The 23338-nt window shown below is 48.0% G+C and overlaps 7 protein-coding genes across 7 annotated transcripts; 3 read left to right on the top strand and 4 right to left on the bottom strand.

Annotated features, from left to right (window-relative positions):
* Positions 1–1546: 1546 nt before the first annotated feature.
* On the bottom strand, positions 1547–2825 carry PGRI_021910 (Transketolase, C-terminal/Pyruvate-ferredoxin oxidoreductase, domain II; the record flags this gene model as incomplete). Its single annotated transcript, XM_040789904.1, has 3 exons — positions 1547–1584; positions 1641–2206; positions 2266–2825. The coding sequence occupies 3 exons, from the start codon at positions 2823–2825 to the stop codon at positions 1547–1549; spliced, it is 1164 nt and encodes a 387-aa protein (XP_040646857.1).
* An 831-nt stretch (positions 2826–3656) lies between these two features.
* PGRI_021900 (argininosuccinate synthase) lies at positions 3657–5313 on the top strand (the record flags this gene model as incomplete). The annotated part of the gene is made up of 8 exons (XM_040789903.1): positions 3657–3671; positions 3771–3813; positions 3862–3903; positions 3957–3977; positions 4032–4228; positions 4282–4850; positions 4902–4977; positions 5026–5313. The coding sequence occupies 8 exons, from the start codon at positions 3657–3659 to the stop codon at positions 5311–5313; spliced, it is 1251 nt and encodes a 416-aa protein (XP_040646856.1).
* Positions 5314–5663: 350 nt separating this feature from the next.
* Positions 5664–7295, bottom strand: PGRI_021890 (putative salicylate hydroxylase; the record flags this gene model as incomplete). Its single annotated transcript, XM_040789902.1, has 7 exons — positions 5664–5701; positions 5750–6078; positions 6136–6874; positions 6925–6982; positions 7044–7120; positions 7189–7193; positions 7249–7295. 7 exons carry the CDS (start codon positions 7293–7295, stop codon positions 5664–5666), a joined length of 1293 nt encoding a protein of 430 aa, XP_040646855.1.
* A 1858-nt stretch (positions 7296–9153) lies between these two features.
* PGRI_021880 (uncharacterized protein) lies at positions 9154–10604 on the bottom strand (the record flags this gene model as incomplete). The annotated part of the gene is made up of 2 exons (XM_040789901.1): positions 9154–10494; positions 10545–10604. The coding sequence occupies 2 exons, from the start codon at positions 10602–10604 to the stop codon at positions 9154–9156; spliced, it is 1401 nt and encodes a 466-aa protein (XP_040646854.1).
* A 1706-nt stretch (positions 10605–12310) lies between these two features.
* On the top strand, positions 12311–15484 carry PGRI_021870 (glutamine amidotransferase subunit DUG2; the record flags this gene model as incomplete). The annotated part of the gene is made up of 7 exons (XM_040789900.1): positions 12311–12508; positions 12587–12712; positions 12766–12819; positions 12883–12897; positions 12949–13491; positions 13550–13736; positions 13788–15484. 7 exons carry the CDS (start codon positions 12311–12313, stop codon positions 15482–15484), a joined length of 2820 nt encoding a protein of 939 aa, XP_040646853.1.
* Positions 15485–16376: 892 nt separating this feature from the next.
* On the top strand, positions 16377–19689 carry PGRI_021860 (putative LaeA-like methyltransferase; the record flags this gene model as incomplete). Its single annotated transcript, XM_040789899.1, has 8 exons — positions 16377–16435; positions 16617–16718; positions 16788–17053; positions 17139–17504; positions 17922–18001; positions 18051–18388; positions 18460–18919; positions 18970–19689. 8 exons carry the CDS (start codon positions 16377–16379, stop codon positions 19687–19689), a joined length of 2391 nt encoding a protein of 796 aa, XP_040646852.1.
* A 368-nt stretch (positions 19690–20057) lies between these two features.
* Positions 20058–22772, bottom strand: PGRI_021850 (beta-glucosidase; the record flags this gene model as incomplete). Its single annotated transcript, XM_040789898.1, has 3 exons — positions 20058–21638; positions 21691–21942; positions 22023–22772. The coding sequence occupies 3 exons, from the start codon at positions 22770–22772 to the stop codon at positions 20058–20060; spliced, it is 2583 nt and encodes an 860-aa protein (XP_040646851.1).
* Positions 22773–23338: the final 566 nt, after the last annotated feature.

The following is a 23338-nucleotide window of genomic DNA, read 5'->3' as shown; positions in this document are numbered from 1 at the left end:
CGGCATCTATATAGATAATTGTATATTAGCAGAAGAGCCTGTAAGGTCAAGGAGATTTCACGTTAACGGGAGCAAAGTCTTACGTTATGTGATTGCAGCCGCTACGAAGCTCAATAATATGACTGCAATTTGGGCATCTTTGCCAACCTTCCGCTCTTGCGAGTTCCAATACCTCTGCAAGATCATCAACACATTCTCCCTGATGTATGATCTTCTTGCAGAGCGTACACGTTTTTCGGTTGCACGACCTGCAGGTGCCAATTGTACCACGGACATGGGCCGGTAGAATATATCGGGAGCAAGCTGGATCCGAGCAATAAGTACGAGATTGATCTCCATGTTCAATTCTTTTTTCCTCGAATCTCGCCCACAGCCCATCGTCAATCAAACCACGCGTAGCTTCCAATGGCAAAGGCAAGCGACAACACCGAGGAGGAAACAAGCTTTCATCCACCAGGGAGGTCTGAAGAAGGTGTATGACACATCCTCGGCAGTAGAAATGTGAGCAGCCATTCTGAATCATATCGCGCTCGGAATGTCTTTCCAAGCAAGCGATGCACTCCTGCAAGATGCCAGAAGTAGGCACCGTCGAAGTACTCGTGGAATCCACTCTCTGGTAGGCCTGAGGCTGAGCGCCTGGGGCAGGAATCAAGCCCGATGCACAACGAGGTCTTTTCTTGGGACGTTCTCGTGTTGGAGAACACGCTTGTCTTGAAGGTCCGCGAGCTGCCGGAGCTTCATTCATCTCGCGAGTATGAATATCGCGAAGAATGGCAGCCTGATCGGAACGTGATTGTCTCGATATTTGTATGGCAGTTCGACGATCCTGTTGGGTTCTAATTCGCGCTTGAAGCTCAGTTCGCCATTGCAAAAGAGCAAAATTCGGATCATCAATTCGCCCATTTCCGTCGATTTGATCACAAGCCAGTGGCCCCAAAAGCTCTTCAACATCTTGCAGTGCAGTTTGTAAAACAAGATCGGCTGTGTCAAGGTCCGTTGTGTCGAGATCCATGGTGAAGTTATTTCATCACAGAAATATAGTCCGGAGGCCGCGTTATTTTCTTTGTAGGTCAAGGAGAGTGTTCAGTGAGTTGTAATGGGATACTTTAAGCCTGCATTCCACCGCTCGATGACCAAGGGAAATGGTATATAATTTGAAACAGACGTCAAATAGGTAGTCGCACAGGTACACAAAAGAGATTCTGAACGCAGACACAAGTCAAAGGTAGAGATGATTGCGACATGAGACGCATATAAAACAAGGTAGAGACCTTGGGAAGAGTGAAGACGAAGAGACAGATGCCGGAGGAGTAACGTATAGTAAACAACGGGATACGAATTTTGGGAAAGAACAGTCAGGAAAGGAAGGCACCTCCAGGGCAACTTGAACACTTGTAAAAAAGACTACTTTAACTCAACATCCATATTGGTATTCTTCTTTTATTTGCAATTCCTTGCACTTGGTCACAATCACTAAACTTCGAGTGGATCTTGTACTTATAAATGACTTGTGCATTATTATAACCTCCTAGGAGATATTCCAAGTTCAATATTCAAGTGTTTGTTTAATTGCATCGTAAATTCCTAGATAATACCATCGGTTAGTGATAATGGGAAAATACAGGGCATTAGGTACTCACTTGCGACATCGGGCAGAATGAATTGCTCGTAGCTCAGCCCAGTATGTGTGCTCCATCCAGCAACTCGTTTGACTGGGGCTTCAAGGCGCAAGAATGCATTCTCCTGTATCGTGGATGCAACCTCTGCGCCGACACCGTAGTTGACCATACTCTCATGTACGACAATGGCTCGACCAGTCTTCTTGACACTGTTGATGACCGTTTGCCTATCCCAGGGATATATGGTACGCAGATCAATAAGTTCCACATTGACACCCGGCATGGTCTTCTCAATGGCGGAGATAGCAGAAGAGCACAAGTAAAGAGGTTGTCCATATGAAATGATGGTCAAGTCCTTGCCAGGTTTGATGATTTCCGCCTTACTGAGCGGAATGGTGTAATATTCATTCGGAACATATTCCACGGCTGCACGGTAGAGAATTTTCGGCTCCATAAAAAGCACTGGATCATTGTGCTCAAAGATAGAAGACAGAAGAAGTCCTTTTGCTTGGGCCGGAGATCGTGGCATGACTACTCGCAAACCCGGAATATGTCCGAAGAGCGACTCTGGAGACTGAGAGTGGTACCTATTTGATAGTCAATTAACATACCAATTTGCTTGGCACTTGGATACAACATAACATACAGAGCACCGTGTCCAACTGCACCGCACGGCATGCGGATGACGAGACCCCCAACATTAATGCCTGTTCCACCCTCTCGATACCGAAACTTGGCCGCCTCATTCACAATCTGATCGAACGCTGGAAATACGTAGTCGGCGAATTGGATCTCGGCTATAGGCTTCATCCCTTCCGCTGCCGCCCCAATTGCAAAACCCGCAATGCCTTGTTCTGTCAAGGGGGTGTTGAACACTCGATCTGACCCAAATTCTGTTTGGAGATCCATCGAGCATCGGAAAACACCTCCAAATCCAACATCCTCGCCAAACACGATAGTTCGATCAGACTTGGATAGTGCTGTCCGCATTGCTGAATTGATTGCTTGGTAAAGATTGAGCCGTTTACTCGTGGCACCTGCCGGATACTCTGATGTATTTGACAAGGAGGCTGCAGTGTGGTGTAAGATTGGAGTGGTTTTGTAGTCAATAGGTAGGTTCAGCTTTGCTGCCGGAGTGGGAGCTCCAGAGTAGAACCGCCGAGGAGCTTGGAGAAGAGACCGCAAAGCATTTCGTGAGGAAGCCATATTTGGCTAAAATTGTGAATATGAACAAAATGTAAATACATAGATTTTCTTCTCCGTAGGGATGCCTTTAAACTCCTTGTTCATTGTCCGGGGCATTGCGCGGGGAAACCGCCGCGGATAGCCGAGATAAGCAAATTGTGCAAACAAGTCAAACAAGTCAAACAGGAGCTATGACGAAGTGTGGACATGGGCACAGTAAGTAAATAATGGATTTGAGTGTATAACTATGCCCTACTACTTCGTATAAGTAACTAGATCATATATAGATGTATGGAATTATGGAGTTAACTGTGCCAAGCCCCCCACACATATTACCTGATGTTGGTGCTGTAGATCGAACAAAAGATGCTCGATTACTAGATTTGGAATCTAGTGAAAGATGTCTAGAGAGTATCAACAACCAACCTGTACAGCATACATATGTTTCTGCGCGGTTGGCACGGTTATGCTGAATATGCACTCTTGCCAAACGGGGTCTCTACATATGTGATAGACCCGACTTGGATCTTGATATGGTCTCGTATGTAACTAGGTGAAAAATACACACTTCCTGTCCATCGGACGCACTATAAGCCCTGAAATTGACCCATATATGATGAATCACACCAGTTTTATATACCTGAAATCTATTGAAGTTAGTCTGTACGACTTCGGAAATGATTCGGACTTGGAGGGGCAATCGATCTTATCAGGGCTCTATCATTTCCGGACCCGTGACTTGTTCCCCGGCCCGCACCAAAATTGCCTTTTTTCCCTCAATGACTCAATCTTCCCTTCTCTTTTATACTCCACGTTTATAAATCTTTTTGAGCTTTATTAAATACCCTCACAATGGCACAAGGAAAGGTATGAACTATTGCTTCTCCCTTATTCCCAACCTCAATTCTCCCAATTCCTATCCCACACCGCCACCTCCACACTTTCTCTGACAGTTCTATCGCACAGGTTTGCCTCGCCTACTCTGGCGGTCTCGACACCAGCTGTATCTGTATGGACATCGATCAATTGATTCATCGCCGATACTAATAAGCTCCAGTGAAGTACCTTATCGAAGAGGGCTATGAGGTTGTCTGTTTCAGTAAGTCGCGACAAGGTTATGTCAATTGAGATTAAGTACTAATATGAGTATAGTGGCCGATGTTGGCCAGGAAGGTAATTTAGTTCCGTCGACATATCATCCAGCACCGGTCTAATAACAATTCGCAGAGGACTTCGAGGCTGCCCGCGAGAAGGCCTTGAAGATCGGTGCCCTCAAGTGCGAGATTATTGACATCCGCCGCGAGTTCATCGAGGAGCTTTGCTTCCCCGCCATTGCTTGCAACGCCGTCTACGAGAACGTCTACCTGCTCGGTACTTCCCTGGCTCGTCCCGTTATTGCCCGTGCCCAGATCGAGGTCGCCCAGGTACGCTTTACTTCGCCGCCAGCAGAAGGAATGTCATACTGACCCAAACATAGCGCGAGGGCTGCTTCGCTGTCTCCCACGGCTGCACTGGTAAGGGTAACGACCAGGTCCGCTTCGAGCTTGCCTTCTACGCCCTCCAGCCTGACATCAAGGTCATTGCCCCGTGGCGCGAACCCGTCTTCTACGAGCGCTTCAAGGGCCGTCAGGACCTGCTCGACTACGCCGAGGAGAAGGGTATTCCCGTCACCTCCACTAAGTCTAAGCCCTGGTCTATGGATGAGAACCTTGCCCACTGCTCTTACGAGGCCGGTATCCTGGAGGACCCCGATACCACTCCTCCCACCGACATGTGGAAGCTTACCCAGGACCCCCTGACCGCCCCCGATCAGCCCGAGGACTTCACTCTTTACTTCGAGAAGGGTGTTCCCGTCAAGCTCGAGTACACTGAGGGTGGCAAGCAGAAGGTTGCTACCGACTCTGTCGAGCTCTTCCTCACCGCTAACGCCATTGCCCGCCGTAACGGTGTTGGTCGTATCGATATCGTCGAGAACCGTTTCATCGGTATCAAGTCCCGCGGTTGCTACGAGACCCCCGGTCTCACCTGCTTGCGCTCTGCCCACCTGTGAGTATTCTATTACAGAATTTTTTGACCACATAACTAATTCATGTCCAGTGATCTTGAGGGTCTTGTCATGGACCGTGAGGTCCGTGCTCTGCGTGATTCTTTCGTCACCTACAACTACTCCAAGGTAAGCACGATATCTCCGGTATTCGATTGTCTGATCTAATATCTCCAGCTCCTGTACAACGGCATGTACTTCTCCCCCGAGCGTGAGTTCCTCGAGGCCTCCATCACCGCTTCCCAGAAGTGCGTCAATGGCCAGGTCCGCTGCCGCGCCTACAAGGGCACCGTTTCCATCCTCGGCCGCTCCTCCGAGACTGAGAAGCTCTACGACATGAGCGAGTCCTCCATGGATGAGATTGGTGACTTCTCCCCCGCCGAGACCACTGGCTTCATCAACGTGTCCGCCATCCGTCTCAAGAAGTACGGTCAGATGAAGGCCGCCGCTGGCGAGAGATTGTAAATTATGTGTCCAAACATGACACGTATCTTCAATTTTGAATCGGAATGCCAAATGTTGACCATCCCTGGCTTTTTCGGGCCAACCTGTCAAGTCTCCTTGTCCGATGTTCCACCGGTTTATGATGGATGGTCTTGGGCTTGAATGACTGTATAATGAACTAGAAAAAAAATATTAGCACTGCGGGAATTTGTATTAAAAATGCAATGTCTTGGATGAATTGAACGATCGCCATCTTCATTATGTCCTCGTACCTTTTATGAAATGATATAGATTTTTAAAAATATGTACTCTAATTCTAGTCGTTTCTATATAGACGCTAGATGGGTAACGGAGATACACGTGATCGTACACTATAGATTGGCATTGGCCTTGAATTGTCCTTGATCTTCTGCCGACAAGTTAGCGCATGACACCCAGAGATAAAAAGGGAACATACCATTCCAAGTATCCAATGCCGCCTTCTCTGCGTCCCAACCCCAAAGGAACTCTTGTGTCCTACGGTCCGACCATTTATCGGGATTATTTCCGCTGACGGAAGCCTTGAACTGCGCATCTCGGGCAATTTGTTCAGGTCCATCTGGCAAATGTAACGTAATACGATTCTCGGATCCAGACTGCTGCACCGTCTCAGCACGGTTTTTTCGGGACTTTTCATAAGCACTCAATGCATTCGGGATCTCCTCGCGTGATGAAATAGCCGACAACACGACCCCGAGCGCGGCCGCATCCTCAACAGCCTGAGCAGCACCTTGGGCAAGATATGGACTAGACCAGCGAGATTAGTTTTCGAACCCAAATCAGCCGAAATTCATGAGCACATACAGCATGGGATGACACGCATCACCGATCAGAGCGACAGATCCCCGGACCCATGTCTTCAGCGGACGATGCAGACACAACTTCCACTCCAAAACTTCATTATCATCGACCAGGTCAATAAGTTTCTGCACCCTACTATCCCACCCCTCATAATTGTCAGCCATAGCCTGCTTGGATCCCTGCGTCGTCCAAGACTCATCAACACCGTGGCTATCGGGATGAAGCAGGACAACATTGTACAGCTCATGCTTGCGCACAGGGTAGGCGATGATATGGCGCGAAGGACCTAGCCAACGAGTCGCCAGCGGCTCGTTAATGAGCTTCTTCAATTCAGGATCCTTCTCCATAATGTGTCGAGGTAGCATGATGCGGTATGCCGCGTCGCCAGTGGCGACTGCTTTAATAGTCGAGTCTTCAAGCAGGTGGCTACGGATGGTGGACTTGATGCCGTCTGCACCGATTACCACGTCACCACGTACAACTTCGCCGTTCGCTAGAGTAACGCTGGCTGGACTGAACTGCACGCCTGTGACAAATGAGTTCTCACGAAGCTCAACATTGGGAAGAGCTACGGCCCTGTTGATGATAGCATTGTGGAGGTCTGCGCGGTGAATAACAACTTGTTGGCCGAATGTCTTATTCACTGGCATTGTGGCGAGGAGGTTGCCATTATCCCATCTTCGGACTTGGATGTGCTCGAGAGCTACGTCTTGGGCGTGAATTAGGTCCGAGACGCCCCATCCTGATGCCGATTAGCGTGGTTGTGTTATTCGCAAAAGGCAGCAGACTCACGCTCGAATAGACGCATCATGTTTGGAGACACTTGGATACCAGCTCCCACTTCCATGATCTATCACGAGTGGTTAGCCTTTCTTGAGATATTATCACATTCGGTTTTCGACCGTACATACTTTTGGTGCAGCTTCAAGGACAATGACACGGTGCCCTCGCAGACCTAATGTAAGAGCTGCCGCCATACCGCCGATGCCTGGTCCAACTATGTCAATACTTCATTTTCTCAAGCTATTGCAGCCTTTTCGTTCAGAAACACCATACCAGCACTACAACATATCAGTATAACAATCTCGCATAGACCATGCACAACGGAACACATACCCGACAACTATCACCTCTAAAGGCACATTTGCCATTGGGACCTTCATTTGGGAACTTCACGCTTTTATTGAGGGATGTAAGTGATATGTGATAGAAAAAAAAAGACGAAATAAATGATAAATCCAGGCCCTCAAGTACTTAATAAACTACTACCTTTAGTCTAACTATTTAAGGGCCCGGATAGGCGGGTACTTCGGGAAGGAGAAAGAAGAAATTGCCTAAAAGCCGAAGGGAATGTAAATTTCAGATTATCCCTTTAGCGCCTCCACAGCTTACTCCGTATCTATAGACCGGGGGAATTGGTATGGAGAACCCCGTGGATATTTCTTATACGTGGAGTCTTGATTCTTGCGGGGCCGGGGGTTCCCCTATCCCAGCATTGAATACTCCGTACATTGCATGTTGAAAGTACAACATAGAGTCTCTATTGCATATATATTTGGTATGCAACCCCAGTAGGAAACAAGGCCATACTAATAACATGTTAATATGAAGTCTTCTTTTTTTTGGGGCGGTTCGGGAATGGGGCAGAAGCCAATGGGGGGAAATTGGCCACGTTAAATCGGCTGTTTAACGTCCCTCCATCTGCCGACAACGTCAGGTCACTCTGCCCCCATCAAAACTGTGGGTTTCATGACTCTTCGATTCTTGCCAGTGCTGTTTTCATCTATTCATGTTGCATCTTGTCTTCACGGCAAATATACAAATTAGGTATTGCCGATCAGCTGACCGGATCAGCATCTTGCTGGTTTATTTAAGTAGACTATTGTTATGTACTCCGAAAAGCACAAGCCGAACTAGCTGTGGTCCGGTCAACTGTTGTTTCAGGAGAATGCTCATTCCATGCTTTGGGATCAAATCACAAATGTTGTCTATATACTCGGGTGCATCCTTCAGTACTGATTTTGTCAGAAAAATTGCTAGGGGCCAGACAGCTATATCTCTTCGAATATATCCTACAGGGTTTCTCCGTATCAATATATACTCTAGGATTCTACGATAGGCGTACAGCATTGAATGTTACGCGCATGCAAGTATCCACCAAGGGGCTTACATTGCGGCTAAGGATCGGTTCTCATTGAACACACTATTTGCCGGGATTATGGGTTGATTCAAATTAGCATGACCTTGAAAAGAACAGCTACCTAGCTTTAGTGCCGCGATAGGTTCGGCACCATTGTCCCATAGGTTGTAGATATCGGGCTAGACCTTGCCAATCGCTAATAAGAGATAGTTATTTTGTTATCCCCGAAGATCTTAGTAGCACAATGCTCGGTACTTTGTTTCCCTATCACAGCTAGATACAAGTATAGCATTTTCTGCCTTAATCATGCGAAATTTGAAGCTGTGAGTGATACTCAAGATAACACTGCATCGGGGTGGGCCCACAGTTCACATTGAGGCTATAGCCCCTAAACCAAGGACCTTTATCCTGAGAAGGTCAGATATATAGGTGCATGGTGGAATATGAGAGTGAGGCTGAAATTTTAAGAAGCAAGAAGCTAAATTGGACCATACTACCCATCTCTCTATATTCCCAACACGTATGTATCGTAGAAGATATTTTAAAACACGCAATTTATACAATTTTTCCCTAGTAGGGTGAGTGTATAATACAGCAAATGAGATGCAGCCAACAAACGCCAAAATATGCTCGCGTGAAGGAATTGCATTGCTGAAAATAGTTGGAAGAGAAGAAGAATAGAAAGGAAGGTGGTAACCATGCCCAAAAGAAAAATAGGTCGTGAAGATGTGACACATAAGTCATGGGTCGTCGTAAGAAGAGTTGGGTGGAGCAAGTAGCTGCATGGTCCGTATGGAGTGCATATCTACCCATTAATGAAATCAGGGGTGAAGATATGTATGTACAAATAAGGATTCTGTCGGGTGGCGAGAGTTCGGGGATCAGGAGGAAGAGGTGAACATAAGTCGTAGCCGGCTGGGACCTTTCTTTTTCTCCTTGGGCCGTTTTTCGGTTTCAGAGACATAGGTTCCATGTTTAGATGGGGTGCGACTGGGGGCATAACTGGGAGCTCGACTAGGAGCTTTGCTTGTTGCTCTGCTAGGTGTTCTGCTGGGGGCCTTGGATGGCGCCTTGGACCGTGAGGAGCTTCGTCCGAAGAATCCACTCGGTGCCTCTGAGGGAGCTTTTGATCTCCGTTCATGCCGCTCCGATGGTGCATGTGTCGAAGCTCGAGTGGTGCGTGACCGGCGGGAGCGTCGGGACGAAGCGACCGAGGCTTCTTCTTCGAATTTGAAACGAGGGTCGCGTCGCGCGCGAGCAGTGGTCACATCGATGCCCGACATAGCCGCTGCGGTTGGTGTGATGAATTCGCCATCAACAGATGTTCCAACGCTGTGGGCTTGCTCATCAGCAACCCCGCGTCTCCACATCTCAACAGAACTAAGATCTTCTGTGTTGAACTCCATCATTTCTTCCATTTCCATTTCCATTTCGGCAGGTTTTCCTTCTTCCCCGACAGCGCCGGCTTTGATTCTTTGGATGATTTTGTATCCTCCAAACATGACCACCGTCACGCCTAAACCGACTCCGGCGGCGATGAGGAATTGAGGACTGGAAAGAAGAGCGAAGACGGCTGGCGAGGCTGACTTGAGCGCGGTTAATGCTGCGGGTGCCATCTTGCTCCCTAGGTTGCTGATCTCCGCTAGAGTCAAGGCGACGGCGGCCATGGCATCTGGGTTCTTCTGGAGATGGGCGATGGTCGCAGTAGCACCATGTTGCACACAGTGCGCTTCTTCGAGAAGCCACTGTGCCCGGGTGACAAGACCATCAAGTTGTTGTTGATCACTCTTGGGCTCGGGGGGGCTATATCGAGATAAGGCTGCATGAGAGGCGTCCCCATATGCAAGATCCATGTCGATATGCGCGTCAGATCTTGATCGAGCGGTTGATGGGCGAGGAGCGTCTCGGACAGCTAAATCGTGATGGGTATGACGGCGGGCGATCGTTTGCCGGGGCTCGTAGTGAGAGTCCCGATGCGATACAACTGTTCGTTCGTCATCGTAGTGGGACGAAGCACGATGACTGCGGCCACTATGATGCCTTGACCGTGTCCCACGGCTTCTTCGAGAGGCTACCGAGGGAGCATCATCAATCTGATAATTGGCGAGTCCTTGGAGTGCTTGTTGCTCCGCAATTTTTGCATTGCGTTCTGATTTGAAGGCAGATTTGCGCTCGCGATAGGCGTTTTTGGCATGGCTGAAAACACCGAATAGTTGCTTACTCTAATACTTGTTAGAATGTGGGTCGGATTTCCGCTGAAGATCAAATTTACCGTGCTAACAACTTTGCCGGACTTGTCAATCACAGCGATCGTTTGACCGAAAGGTGCCATAGCAAATAATAAGTCGTTGCGACGACCTTACCGATAAATGGTCATCCAATGGTCAAGATCGACAGTCAACAAGGAAGCGGTGTAGGGGTTGAAAAAAAATAGACTCAAAAGAAATTTCCGGGGTATAGATCACAGGTGAAGGATCGAAGAGACAGGGTATGAAAGAATAAACAACAGGCTTGGAGAGTTATTGTAACGGTTAATAAGGCAGTTGGGTTGTTAACCTCAGGCCTTAGCGCAAAGGTCCGATCGGAGGCGTCCCAACGAGGTTTTAAGAGAAGTGATACGAGCATGGAATAGGGAGGCTGGGGATCAAGCGCATCCACGTTGGGCAGAGCAACGAACAGCGGACCAGGCTGCAGGAACTATAGGGCAGAATGGTTGGGTGCCACTTTTGAAGGCAGACACGTATCACGTATCAAAGGTTCGATGAGCTCACATCACATATCACAATGCTGTTGGGCGCCAAAGCGATCCTTGCGGTATAGCGGCATGTGCCGGGGGCCGGTAGAGAATTTCCAGATCTTAACATTATATTTAGATATTAATCAAAAAAGGAAAATAAATAATCCTCTTTTGAAATATCGTGCTTTAGCATTCAATCACCTGTTACTCTGTAGAGTACGGAGTCCACGGGTACCTCCGTATGGAAGTTGTGTAAAGAGCGGTGACATATGCTATCTGATTGGCTGACGGTGTCACCGCCACTGTGGCTGGTGTCACACAAAGTCAGCCATGTCAGCTATCTGTGGCGGTGCTGAGGCTTTAACATGTGAGGACTCGATGGCTTCGGAGACTTTCTTTATTTTTTCTTTCAGGGATATATATTATTTATCTACTTATTCGAGGTATAGTCCCGAAATGATGATTTAATGAACAGAATGGTGTCATTACTGTATCACTCAATTCCGAGTCACTTCCAAGGGGTTTGTAACATGACCCTGACACATTGATCAAAGATGGGCACCTGCAGGCCAATGTTTCTAGTCCAGAACTGAAGGACGAAAGCCATCAGGGGCTGTACCCAGTATGTCTTGGGCCGAGTCTAGTCATACCTACATGTAGGTATCTCTCTTTCTTATCAATAATAAAGAGCTTCCGAGATTTCAAGATTGGAGTGCAGATCAACATCGGTGTGCACTTCATTGTCTTTTTCATGTTGGACCGTTTTCATTGATACTCCAAACACATTCGACCTGAATCTATCCTGGATCTATTCTTAATCTATCATACACCCATATATCATGGTCGGCCGTCGCCCCAGTACCCCCTTAGCACGGCTATTGTGGGAGCCAAGGTATGTATCATAGTTATGAATTGCCTCATTGAATGGGCATGCGACCGTGATATAAACAAACCAAACCTAATTAATTTGAGAACTGATGGATTGTTCTATATAGAAGAACTTGTTGCCGGAATCAAAGGGATGCTAGGGATGGTGAGTCAAATATTTTATCGATGGTGCAATATCTTATTATCGTTTTTTTTATTTCCTTTTTCCGTACCGCCTCGATGATTCATATTCCTTCATATTCCATTCTGTTTAAAAAAAAATCATTCGAGTTCTTCAACAAAAAATAAAGAGAATGGATTGAATTCGGGAGATTTCCAGTATTCTGTTTGGTTGATTTGAAGCGGAGAGCATCCGAGAACACCAACATCACCTCAATCTCCACACATTGCAAACCATTGAGATTGGACTGATCATGGATTTAGTCGAATCAGAGAGTACTTCTGAGGAGGATCAGAAAACTTGGGAATCTGATTCTCATACTCAAGATGCCAGTGCCCTTCCCAATAGTGACTGCGGTATCGGCCACCGCGTGCTCGCCAGTCGCTCCGTTCTCGCTCTAGCCGTTGATGAACAATGTGTTTTTGCTGGCCTGCAAGGAGGAGATATTGTTGTAAGTTAGTTTGAATTCTTCTTTCAAAATGGCTACAATGCTCTACTACTGCCACGGTTCGAGGCTAAATCGTTTCAGGCGTGGTCCCTTGAAACTTATGATCTCGTGGTATCCGTCCACGCGCACAAAGAGAGTGTGCTAGGTCTATATCTCTCTGAAGATGGAAATCTACTATTTTCAAGCGGGGGCGACTCCGTGGTCAATGTGAGTCATAGAAATGAAGAATAGCACGAAATTGGAATTAATGACGCGGCCAGGTGTGGTCCACGCGAACATTTGAGCGTCTCTACTCGATATATTCACACCACGATGTGGGTGATATATTTACAGTAGTCTATTCATCGCATAACCAAACTATTTACTGTGGTGCGCAGAACACAAGTATACAGGTATTTGACCCTTGTCTGCGCCCCTATTTAGCAACATTCTAACTCGGATAGTGGTGCGATCTCTCTGAGGAGGGGTCAACATTGAACCAAGCATCTTCTGCGCATCCATCTAAGCGGACGCATCGCTTTTTCGATTCCCGAGGGCCGGACGGCACTCGCGCTGTAGGATCATCAGATGGTGCCCTCTCTGACGGTGGTCGTGTGTTGAGCTTCAAGCGGGATCATCATAAGCTCTTCGCGCATCATGGCTACGTCTACTCCATGCTTTTAGTTAAAGGTCTAGTTGAGACCGCTCCTTCAGAGGAGGTGCTTTTGACAGGCGCGGGCGACGGTGTGGTTAAGTTATGGCGACTGGGTCAGGATCCTGGCGCGTCCCCATCCCAAATCGCCAAGCTACAAAATGGAGATCCTGTGTTGACCATTGCCGTTGAGGGATCACTACTCTACTGTGGTCTGGCTGGCGGCGCCCTTAACATTTGGAATTTGGACTCTCAGCAGCTGGTCAAACGGATCACTAGACATACTGGGGATCTATGGGCTGTGCACGTCATCCAAGGTATCGCCATTTGTGGTGACTCTAGTGGGACGGTCAAGGTATGTACTGGTCTAGACTTTTGATGCCTTCCAATCGATTTCCGCTAACCAGTAGTAGAAATTCAACTCCCGGTTCGAAGAGGTCGGTGGCTGGGTTGCTCATGAGGGCACCATGCTCGCCTCGGCTGCCGGACGGTTCAAGGATCGCCAGATCTATGCCACTGGTGGCAATGATAATTCAGTAGGAATCTGGGATTTGACTGAATTCTTTATGACCCAGGAAGAGCTGCCTCCCATCAGCAACGGTACGTCCCATGCACGCTATTCGTGTCGACCACTCGCTAAATTTTTCCCAGACGAAATGGTCAACAGCCTTGCAAAGTTTGTCTCTTTCAAGACAATCTCAGCAAGTCCCAAATTCGCTGGCGAATGCAACCAGGGTGCTGCCTTCCTTCGGCGGCACTGCAACTACCTCGGCGCCAAGACTAAGCTCCTCACTACAGGCCAGGACACCAATCCAATTGTTTTTGCTAGATTTAATGCAACCTCACCTGACAAGGTGGACAAGACTATCCTCTTCTATGGCCACTATGACGTTGTGGGTGCAGAGACGAACCGACCAAAGTGGAGGACAGATCCTTATCAGCTCACTTCTATTAACGGGTTTTTGTACGGCCGTGGTGTCTCTGATAACAAGGGACCGATTCTGGCATCATTGTATGCCGCAGCCGATCTCGCCCGGACAAAGACCTTGCGATGCAACGTGGTTTTCCTGATTGAGGGTGAAGAAGAGTCCGGGTCCTTAGGGTTCCACGAAACGGTTCGCGAGCATAAAAATCAAATCGGACCTGTGGACTGGGTTTTACTCGCCAACAGCTACTGGCTGGACGACTACAACCCGTGCTTAACTTACGGGCTACGGGGTGTCGTGCACGCCAACTTGGTTGTTACAAGCGACCATCCCGATCTCCACAGTGGTATCGACGGCAGTACATTGCTGGATGAACCAGTGAAGGATATTGCCATGCTTCTTTCAACAATCGTGGGACGCAAAGGAAAGATCAATCTGCCCGGCTTCCACGATGCTGTTAGGCCTCTCACAGATGCCGAACAGAAGCGATTCGAGGCTATTGCTGATGTATTGCTTCTGCAACACCCAGAGATTCCAGACAGTCAGGCGCTAATCAAGTCACTGATGCATCGTTGGCGTGAACCCGCCTTGACCGTCCACTCGGTGGAAGTCCCTAGCAGCAAGAGCGCAACGACCATCGCGCGCCGAGCCAAAGCAACTTTATCGATCCGTATCGTACCAGACCAGCACGCCGATGAAGTCGCAGCCAACCTCACCGCATATGCGCAAGAGCAATTTGCGCTACTCGACTCACAAAATGACCTCACCGTCGAAATCACCGGCAAATCCGACGCCTGGCTCGGCGACCCAGATAACGAAATCTTTGCCACGCTGTCAGAGGCGATCACCGCAGCGTGGACCCCAGCCCAAGAGGACCCGAAACGCCAATACCCGCCCATCCCGCAAACAAATACTCGCATAGCGACCAAGCCCAAACCCAGCGCGGGCCCAATCCCAGACCTCCGCCGCAAAGACTCCGACGACAGCTTGGCTTCGCATGTGGAGCGGGTAATCACATCAATAACAACTTCATCAGCAGGCAAGGAGCGCAAACGGTGTTCGCAAACAGCCGCCACAGTACCAACGTCCTCCACCCTCACACAAGCCACACCAACCTCGGCTGAGGAGTCAGTCGCGTTGCCAATCCGGACCAAGCCTGATCCGGATGAAACCCCCACGAGAAATGGACCAGCTGTTGCGTCTGGCGTGGCTAAAGTGAAACCAATGTTCATCCGTGAGGGCGGGTCCATTCCGACTATCCGGTTCCTGGAAAAGGAATTTTCGGCCCCGGCAGCCAACTTGCCTTGTGGGCAGGCGAGTGACAACGCCCACTTGGATAACGAACGCATGCGAGTGGAGAATTTGTATAAGAGCCGGGAGATTTTCCGGTATGTGTTTGCTAATTTGGTGGATAAGTCTTGAGTGTCTTTCTCCTTTTTTTGGGTCCCATCGGTCTCATTTTTGTAAAACTATAACTCTCTTGACTTGCATTTGATGTGTATCTTTTTCCGGGGTCATCTTCGTCCAGACCGATAGTTTGTAAACTCAATGGGTTATATTTAGTCTCCCAATTGATGTCTAAAGCCCTAAAAGGAAAGACCATGCTCGTAGCGGCTCATCTCACCGTTTCCCCATATTCCACTCGGTATGGTCTCACAACAACCCGTACCCCTGCATAGAAAACGTCTACAACCTGTCTTGGAATAAACCCCTAAATCGCTATGCTTTTGAGTTGTTGTACAAAGTAAACTGCCTTTTCCCATGTGCGACGTCGTCCTGGGTACTGTTACATTTCCAATTCATCATTATCCGTGTCTCGTATAAATACCGCACCTCCACATGAAGTTTAATCTTGTCTTGAGCATTGGTTGATCCTGGGCTTGATGGTCAGGATATAGCCTGGAAGAAACTCCCTTCTAGGCCGAATAGGGGTTTGTGTGCATGATGCTGGCTTTGTTCGAGAAGACACCGGGTAGAGCCCCAACAACCTTATCCAATAGGATCTAAGACGTAGAAGAATATCGGATAGGTCAATTATGTATTCGATCGTGGCTTGGATTTAAGTATTAATGGTTATCCTTGGCATGGGGATCGGGACTAGATTGGTTTTTTTCTTTGTGTGTTGGCATGGATATTGAGATTGAGGTGAGGTTTGTTTGATATTTTGAGATTTGAGATTTGGATGAACACTCGAATATAAGAAGGTATTGATCCAGACCCATTTGTTTCCACTTTCTCTTTATATCGCGAAATGAATTCTTTCTCACAGAAACTTCTTTCTAGTTTATCCAGCCTTTTTCAAATCTTGGTCAATATGGGGAGTACATCTAATCCAATTTACTTACTGGGTCGAGATGAAGCTGAGACTAAACGGTATGTGTGAATTTTCCAGATTCCAATTTTCAAATAATATCTTGAAATATCGTTCAACCTTGGAAGATCTTTTTTTAAAGAAAGATATTAATGTTTGATATCCCCGGATTTCAAGATAAAAAACCCTTGCAGTCCCGACAGTTTGGGTCCCGTGTGTTTGGGTTTTTGCTAATAATTTTAGCCTCAATAACCAGCATCGCTTTCTCGTTGATCTGTCCAACCTCCTTCACCCTTCTATTCCAAGAAATATTTCAGCTGTCGCCGACTTGGGTACTGGTACAGGGTATGCAGATCTCCCTCTCTTCTTCTTTTCTCCCCTAAAACCTGTTACACATAAACTAACCCACCACAGCATCTGGCTCGAAGATGTCGCCAACCTGCTTCCGAACAAATCAGTCTACCTCCATGGCTTCGATATCTCATCAGCACAATATCCAAAAGGCCACCAGATCCTACGACCTGGCCAAAAGCCAATCCCACTAAGCGTCCATGACGCACTACACCCATTCCCAGCAGAGCACCATGGCCGATATGACCTCGTACACATCCGACTCTTAACAGCAGGCCTGAAACAAGCCGATTACAGACGGGTACTCGCCAACGCGCGAGATTTACTAAGTAAGTCGTCCTGTCCCACTTTTCTTTTTTCTATCGGCAAAACAATACCCACCCTCAACATTGAACTCCCTGCTAACAATCGCAGAACCAAACGGCTGGATCCAATGGGAAGAAGTCGACCACACGGCCTTCTGCACCGATGCAGTTCCAGAGCTAGTAGCCATCACCCGGCTGCGGGAATCCGTGATCGAAGCAATGCTGAAACTAGGCCTGTGGCCATTCGCTCCACAATGTGTTTACGATGAGGTCTCTGCGAACGGGTTCACCGATGTCGTCCGTGAGACTTACACTACTGTTGGGAAGTACCATATGCGACCTATCGCGCAGAAATGGGTTACTGGTGTGATGCGTGCACTGGTGCCTCCTTCGATGGTTGTCACGGGTCAAGCTGATGATATCGATCAGGCGCGTCTGATTGTTGAAGGGTTGGTTCGTGAGTTTGAGACTCATTGTGAGTCTGCGACGGCGCTAGTTAACTTTGGAGTTACGATTGGTCGGAGGGTGAATTAATATCTCGGTTTTGGGTTGGGGTGTTTCATGATCATTTGCTGTACTGGGAGGGTTCTTCTTTTTCAAATCTCATTTTCGCTGGTATTGGATCGACACATCGATGTACTATGTAGTGTAGTGCACAAATTAAACTGTGGGGCGGATTCATCTAAAATATTAATTTAAGACATGTCATGTACTTATCATAAAAGTATTCATCAATACATCAAGATGAATCATATATATCTCTATATCTATAAAAGTCCATTTCCCCTTTGAGCCGTAGAGCCCCAAGTGCCCCACAAAACCAATCCGGGGAAGAAAATATTTTTCAAGCCAGAAAAATTGAATCCTTCAAATTCCAGATCTACAATGTCAGCAATGGCAATGGAAATACAGGATGTTCCGCCCAAAGGGCGAAGCAAAATTCAGATTACTGCAATTATGGTAGCGCTTGCAGTAAGAATCCAAATCAAAACCCACATATTCACCTACTAAATCCCACTAGCTAGCGATGTTTATCGCCGCGCTGGATCAAACCATCATGGCTACAGCGATCCCAACAATCGCCGCGTATTTCCACTCCTCTGCTGGGTATACGTGGATTGGTGGAGCATACCTGCTCAGCTCCGCCGCCAGCGCATGCATCTGGGCTAAGCTTTCTGATATCTGGGGCCGGAAGCCTATCTTGCTTTTGGCTGTTGCGTGGTTTTTCCTTAGCTCGATTCTGTGCGCTGCTTCTACTAGTATGCAGATGTTGATCGCGGGTCGGGCATTGCAGGGTGTTGCTGGTGGCGGTTTGCTCCAGCTGGTTACCATTATTATTTCAGATTTGTTCAGTGTTAGGTGAGATACCTTGATATCTGCTTTTAATTGTGGATACTTGATATAGAAGATTTTACTAACTGTCGTAACAGACATCGCAGTTTATATCTCGGTCTGATGGAGGTCATGTGGGCTTTTGCTGGCGGTGTTGGACCATTGCTCGGTGGTGCATTCAGCCAGTATGTCACCTGGAGGTGGACTTACTGGATCAACCTTCCAATCTCTGGGGTGGCATTCGTGCTCCTTTTCTTTTTCCTGGATGTGCACAATCCCCAGACCAAAATCATGGATGGCGTCCGTGCCATTGACTGGTTCGGCAGTCTCTCTGTTCTTGGCCTTACTCTCATGCTTTTATTGGGGCTGGACTTTGGTGGCGAGACATTCGCTTGGAACTCACCGCAAGTGATCTGTCTAATTGTCTTTGGATCTCTATGTTCCTTGCTGTTCATCTACAGCGAGAAGAAACTAGCCAAGTATCCCTTGATGCCTATGGATATCTTCGCTCGATTCTCTAACATTGCTACCTTGCTGGTAGCATTTGCGCATGGTTTTGTCAGTATCTCCATTTCATTCATTGTCTTCAACAACTCACAATCCTATAGGTCTTCATCGCCGGGGAATACTACATCCCCCTCTACTTACAATCCGTGCACGGCTCCTCACCAATGGGATCTGGTGTCCTCATCCTCCCACTTGTCGTGATGGAAGCATTCTCTGGCATGTTCGCCGGCGCCATCATCCATCGTACGGGTCGATACCTCGAACTCGTCTGGATCGGCCTAGTCCTAATGACCATCGGGAACGGGCTGTACATCAACCTCGGCGTGGGATCATCAGTCGGAGAGATAGTCGGGTACCAGATTCTCAGCGGTCTAGGCGCTGGATTCCTCTTCCAAACACCCATCATCGCCATCCAGGCCATGGTCTCCCAAGAGGACACTGCCACTGCCACAGCAACAATCGGCTTCATCCGCAACATGGCAACCGCGGCCTCCATTGTGATTGGTGGTGTTGTCTTCCAGAATAGTATGGGCCAGAAGCAGTCTAGCTTGTTGGCTTCTGGTATGTCCCCCAGCATGGCGGCTCAGATGTCTGGGGATTCGGCTGCTGCGAGTATTGAGTCGATTAAATTCATCACCGATCCAGCGCAGTTGCTTGCTGTTAGGGAGGCTTTCGCTTGGAGTTTGAGGAATATGTGGATTCTCTACACGTGCATGTCTGCTGTTGGTGTCTTCTTTTCGGCTTTTATCCTCAAGACTAAGCTGAATAAAGAGCATGTTGAGACTAAGACAGGACTGAATGTCGAGAAAACCTGTCATTGAGGATGTTAGCATATAGGTTCTTGGCTATATTTATCTGTTTATATTTATCTGTCCTTTATTCCTGTGTATTATATATGAAGCATGGGGTTATTTGATACACACACAGTAACCCTATGGGGCGCTAAATTCAAATCAAAGAAGCATAAACCTATCGACCCACCTCTATCGATCCAAGACTCATCATATCTTGTTACGGTGGATCAGAGAGCAAACCGAAAAGCTAAGCTAAATCAAAGCAAACAGAAGGATGAGTATTATTCACAGGTGCAAAGCGTAACAATATATTCAAAACCAAGTTAAACAACCAAGAAGGCAATATAGACAAGCGAAACAAAGTGAACTGTTTATTGCAAAGCATTAACGTTCCCTTATTGAGCCGAACACTTTCCTCCAACCACGCAGAGGACAGGCAGATCAGCAACACTATTTCCAACCCAGATCTTAATGCCCTGTCCATTGACAGGGGCCTTCCAATCCTGTACGACAATATCCCAAACACTAACATCCTTCCGAGTAAGATGCAGCGTAACCGTCTCACTCTGACCAGGTGCGAGCTCCTTTGTCTTCTCAAACTGCCGGAGCTGCAACGTAGGTGTGTCAAGCGCCAGACTAGACGGAAGTTCAACATACAATTGGGCGACAGCCTTGCCAGTTCGTTTACCCGTATTCCGGACCTCCACCTGGACCGAAAATACAGTCTCAAAGAGAGCGGGATTTCCGCCCTCGCCACCTCCGGCCCGGGGGACTGCGTGCGGCTCGGTGCTATAGCCGTCCGGGTAGTCGTATTTCTTCGTTGGAGTGATTGACTCGGGCTTTTCCAGGTAGGGGTAGAGGTAGCGCCAGATGCGGGTGAAGCTAGTAGAGGACCAGGCGACTTCCGATGCGTCCGGGATGCTGGTATTATAGGAGGGAGTTGACGGCTTGGTGGGTCGTGCAGCTGGGTACTCTGAGTCTAGTGGAGTTCCCATTGACAGCGAAGGCTGGGAGAAGTTAAAGGTAGTATAGGAGAGGCCGTGACCGAATGGATACCGAGGTGTGATATTGGCCTTGATGAAGTGACGATAGTCGATATATAACCCCTCGGTATATGTGTCCTGGATCTGCCCAAATGGTTGGTCTATCAAGTCCACGCTATCCGGGTAATCATCTTCGCTGCGTGGAATGGTGTACGGCATGTGGCCACTCGGACTATAGTCCCCAAACAGGACATCGGTAAGAGAGTTTCCAGCCTCTTGTCCAGGGAGATGTGCCACTACCACTGCTTTGACGGACTTGAGTTCAATCCACTCTTCCATAAGAATGGGCCCGACGGTATGGACAATGACGACCACATTAGAGAACTTTTCTGCTGCTGCTTTGACGAGATCATCACCATTGTGCCAAGCATTGAGTCCAGCTTTAGTTCGATCTCCTGGGTTTCCTTCGACCGTAATAAAGTTTTCACCTGAATCGGCACTGATGAAAACAAGAGCGATATCCTTAGCATCGGCGGTAACGTCCGAGGGGAATTTGTCGGTAATGTGGAACTCAGCATTCTTAGTGATATTAGAGATTGCCTCTTGGGGCGTAATGAGATAGGGTAGCCTGGCTGTGCCACTTCCCCAGCCCATGGTCAAAACGCCTTTGTTGCATCCTTGATCTGCACATGAGTTGAGACCGTTTGGATTTCCACCCGCATCCGTGCCAAATACTTTGAGAGAATCATCCCTATTTAGAGGAAGAATGTCCATGTCGTTTTTTAGCAAATTAATTGCTTCCCGTGCGACTGCTCTCGCGGTGATGTTGTGATTGCCCCTCACATCGACAAACTGGTTAACAACACCAATTGGAGAAAATACGGCTCCGGGGTAAATCAGGCCCTTTTCGTTTTGAGTATTGGTCGAGAAGTTTGGCAGGGGATAGTCCTTATCCTGTCCGTGTTTATACCAAGTGGCAACGATACGTTGAACCTAGACCAGTGCATTAGACATGAAGAAAATCCCCATATAAAGAACGACGTACCATATCGTTGAGACGGTCTACGGGAACACTGCCATTCAGGATCGAGCGCGACAGCTCAGCACCCCAGTATGAATCCCCGAACAAGGGGACTGCTCCGTCGCCAGGCATCGACATGTCCAAGCCAGCTATGGCGGACGCAACGCCAGAGTAATGGCCCAACCAATCCGTCATCACAAATCCTTGGAAACCAAGCTCATCTTTGAGAATATCATTAAGCAACTTGCTGTTTTGGGAGCATGCAGAGCTATTGACCTATCAGATGTCAGCAACATACGCACGAAGATAGAATCGAAGACACCCACATCGGAATAAGCTGTCATCAAGGATCCTACCCCCGCACGAACACCCTGGGCAAAAGGCCAGAGGTACAACTCATGCAATGTGCGATCATCAATATTAGAGGAATAGCCCTTGGTAACAACACTGCTCATACGGTGCATTTCCTGCTCATTACCAATGTAATGCTTGATGGCTGCGATAGTCCCGGTACTCTGCATACCCTTCACAGTCTGGGCGCCTCCATAGCCCTGGAGAATTGGATCAGCACCGAAGCCTTCCCAATTCCGCCCGCCGCGTGGCTTGCGCCCGAGTGCTCCCACAGATGGTCCGAGGAGTACGTTAACTCCCTTGCCGCGAGCCTCTTCGCCGAGCCCAACACCTCGCTCATACATGAGGTCTTTGTTGAAGGTTGCGCCAACGGTGATACCAGGCGGGAAGGCAGTGTTGTGGTCCGAGTTGCGGACTCCTAGAGGACTGTCTTGGAGGCACAGGTTGGGCACACCCAGGCGAGGCACGCTCCCTGTCTGCCCTACACAGGGTCCCATGAAGAAGCCAGTGCCTGTCGTCAGGTTAACCTTCTCGGCCAAGGTCATATTGCTAACGAGATGATGCGCCTTGGAGTAGGCTTCACTCCAGTCGGGAATCCAGCCTCCAGGAGGGGTGGGATAGTATGGAGGTGATTCATAGCTTTCTTCTGCTCTCTTGTGTAGGTTTGTAGTAGAAGCGAATTCTTCTGGCACGGGGGAAGCCAGGATAAGCGGGGTTAAAAGAGAGACTAGAGCTAGATGTGCCCAAGGAACCATGGCGACTGATTCGCAATTAACCAAAACAATAAAGAAAGGAGTAGATAATAAAAGATCGTATTTGGGCCAGTCAAGAGAACGAGTGCATTATTTCCTCCAGGTTCAAACCTGCAGAATTGCAAATTGGCTCAGGGGACTACAACATATAAGAAATTGCAGACCCCGGGGAACTAGTCCTTTGCAGTAACAGGGAAGGAGCGTGCACCTCGGAGAAAACGCATATCCTTGCTGGATTAGAGGAGGATCGTCGTGTGATTCTATTGATATTGTGCTTGGCACAAGTGAACATGAGGATTTGGCAGAATTATTCATCGACTCGTGATTACTTTACTAGTGAATTCGCTTGCATAAATGCTGTTGTACGGAGTACGGGATATATTAGAGAAGTTTTATCGGTCTACCTAGTCAACGGTTATTGTCGGTGATGAACTCAGATGGTAACCAGGCAGCATTAGGAGGGTCAAAGAAAACTAGATAATATGGACAGATATATAGGACATAGTTGTACAACGTACTAGATAATAGGAGAGAGACCTGGAGAAACCATATACGTACAATATAGAAGA

Source organism: Penicillium griseofulvum (assembly GCF_001561935.1).
Source record: "Penicillium griseofulvum strain PG3 chromosome Unknown contig_80, whole genome shotgun sequence".
NCBI classification, from domain to species: domain Eukaryota; kingdom Fungi; phylum Ascomycota; class Eurotiomycetes; order Eurotiales; family Aspergillaceae; genus Penicillium; species Penicillium griseofulvum.
This window is presented reverse-complemented; position numbering and strand designations above follow the sequence as displayed.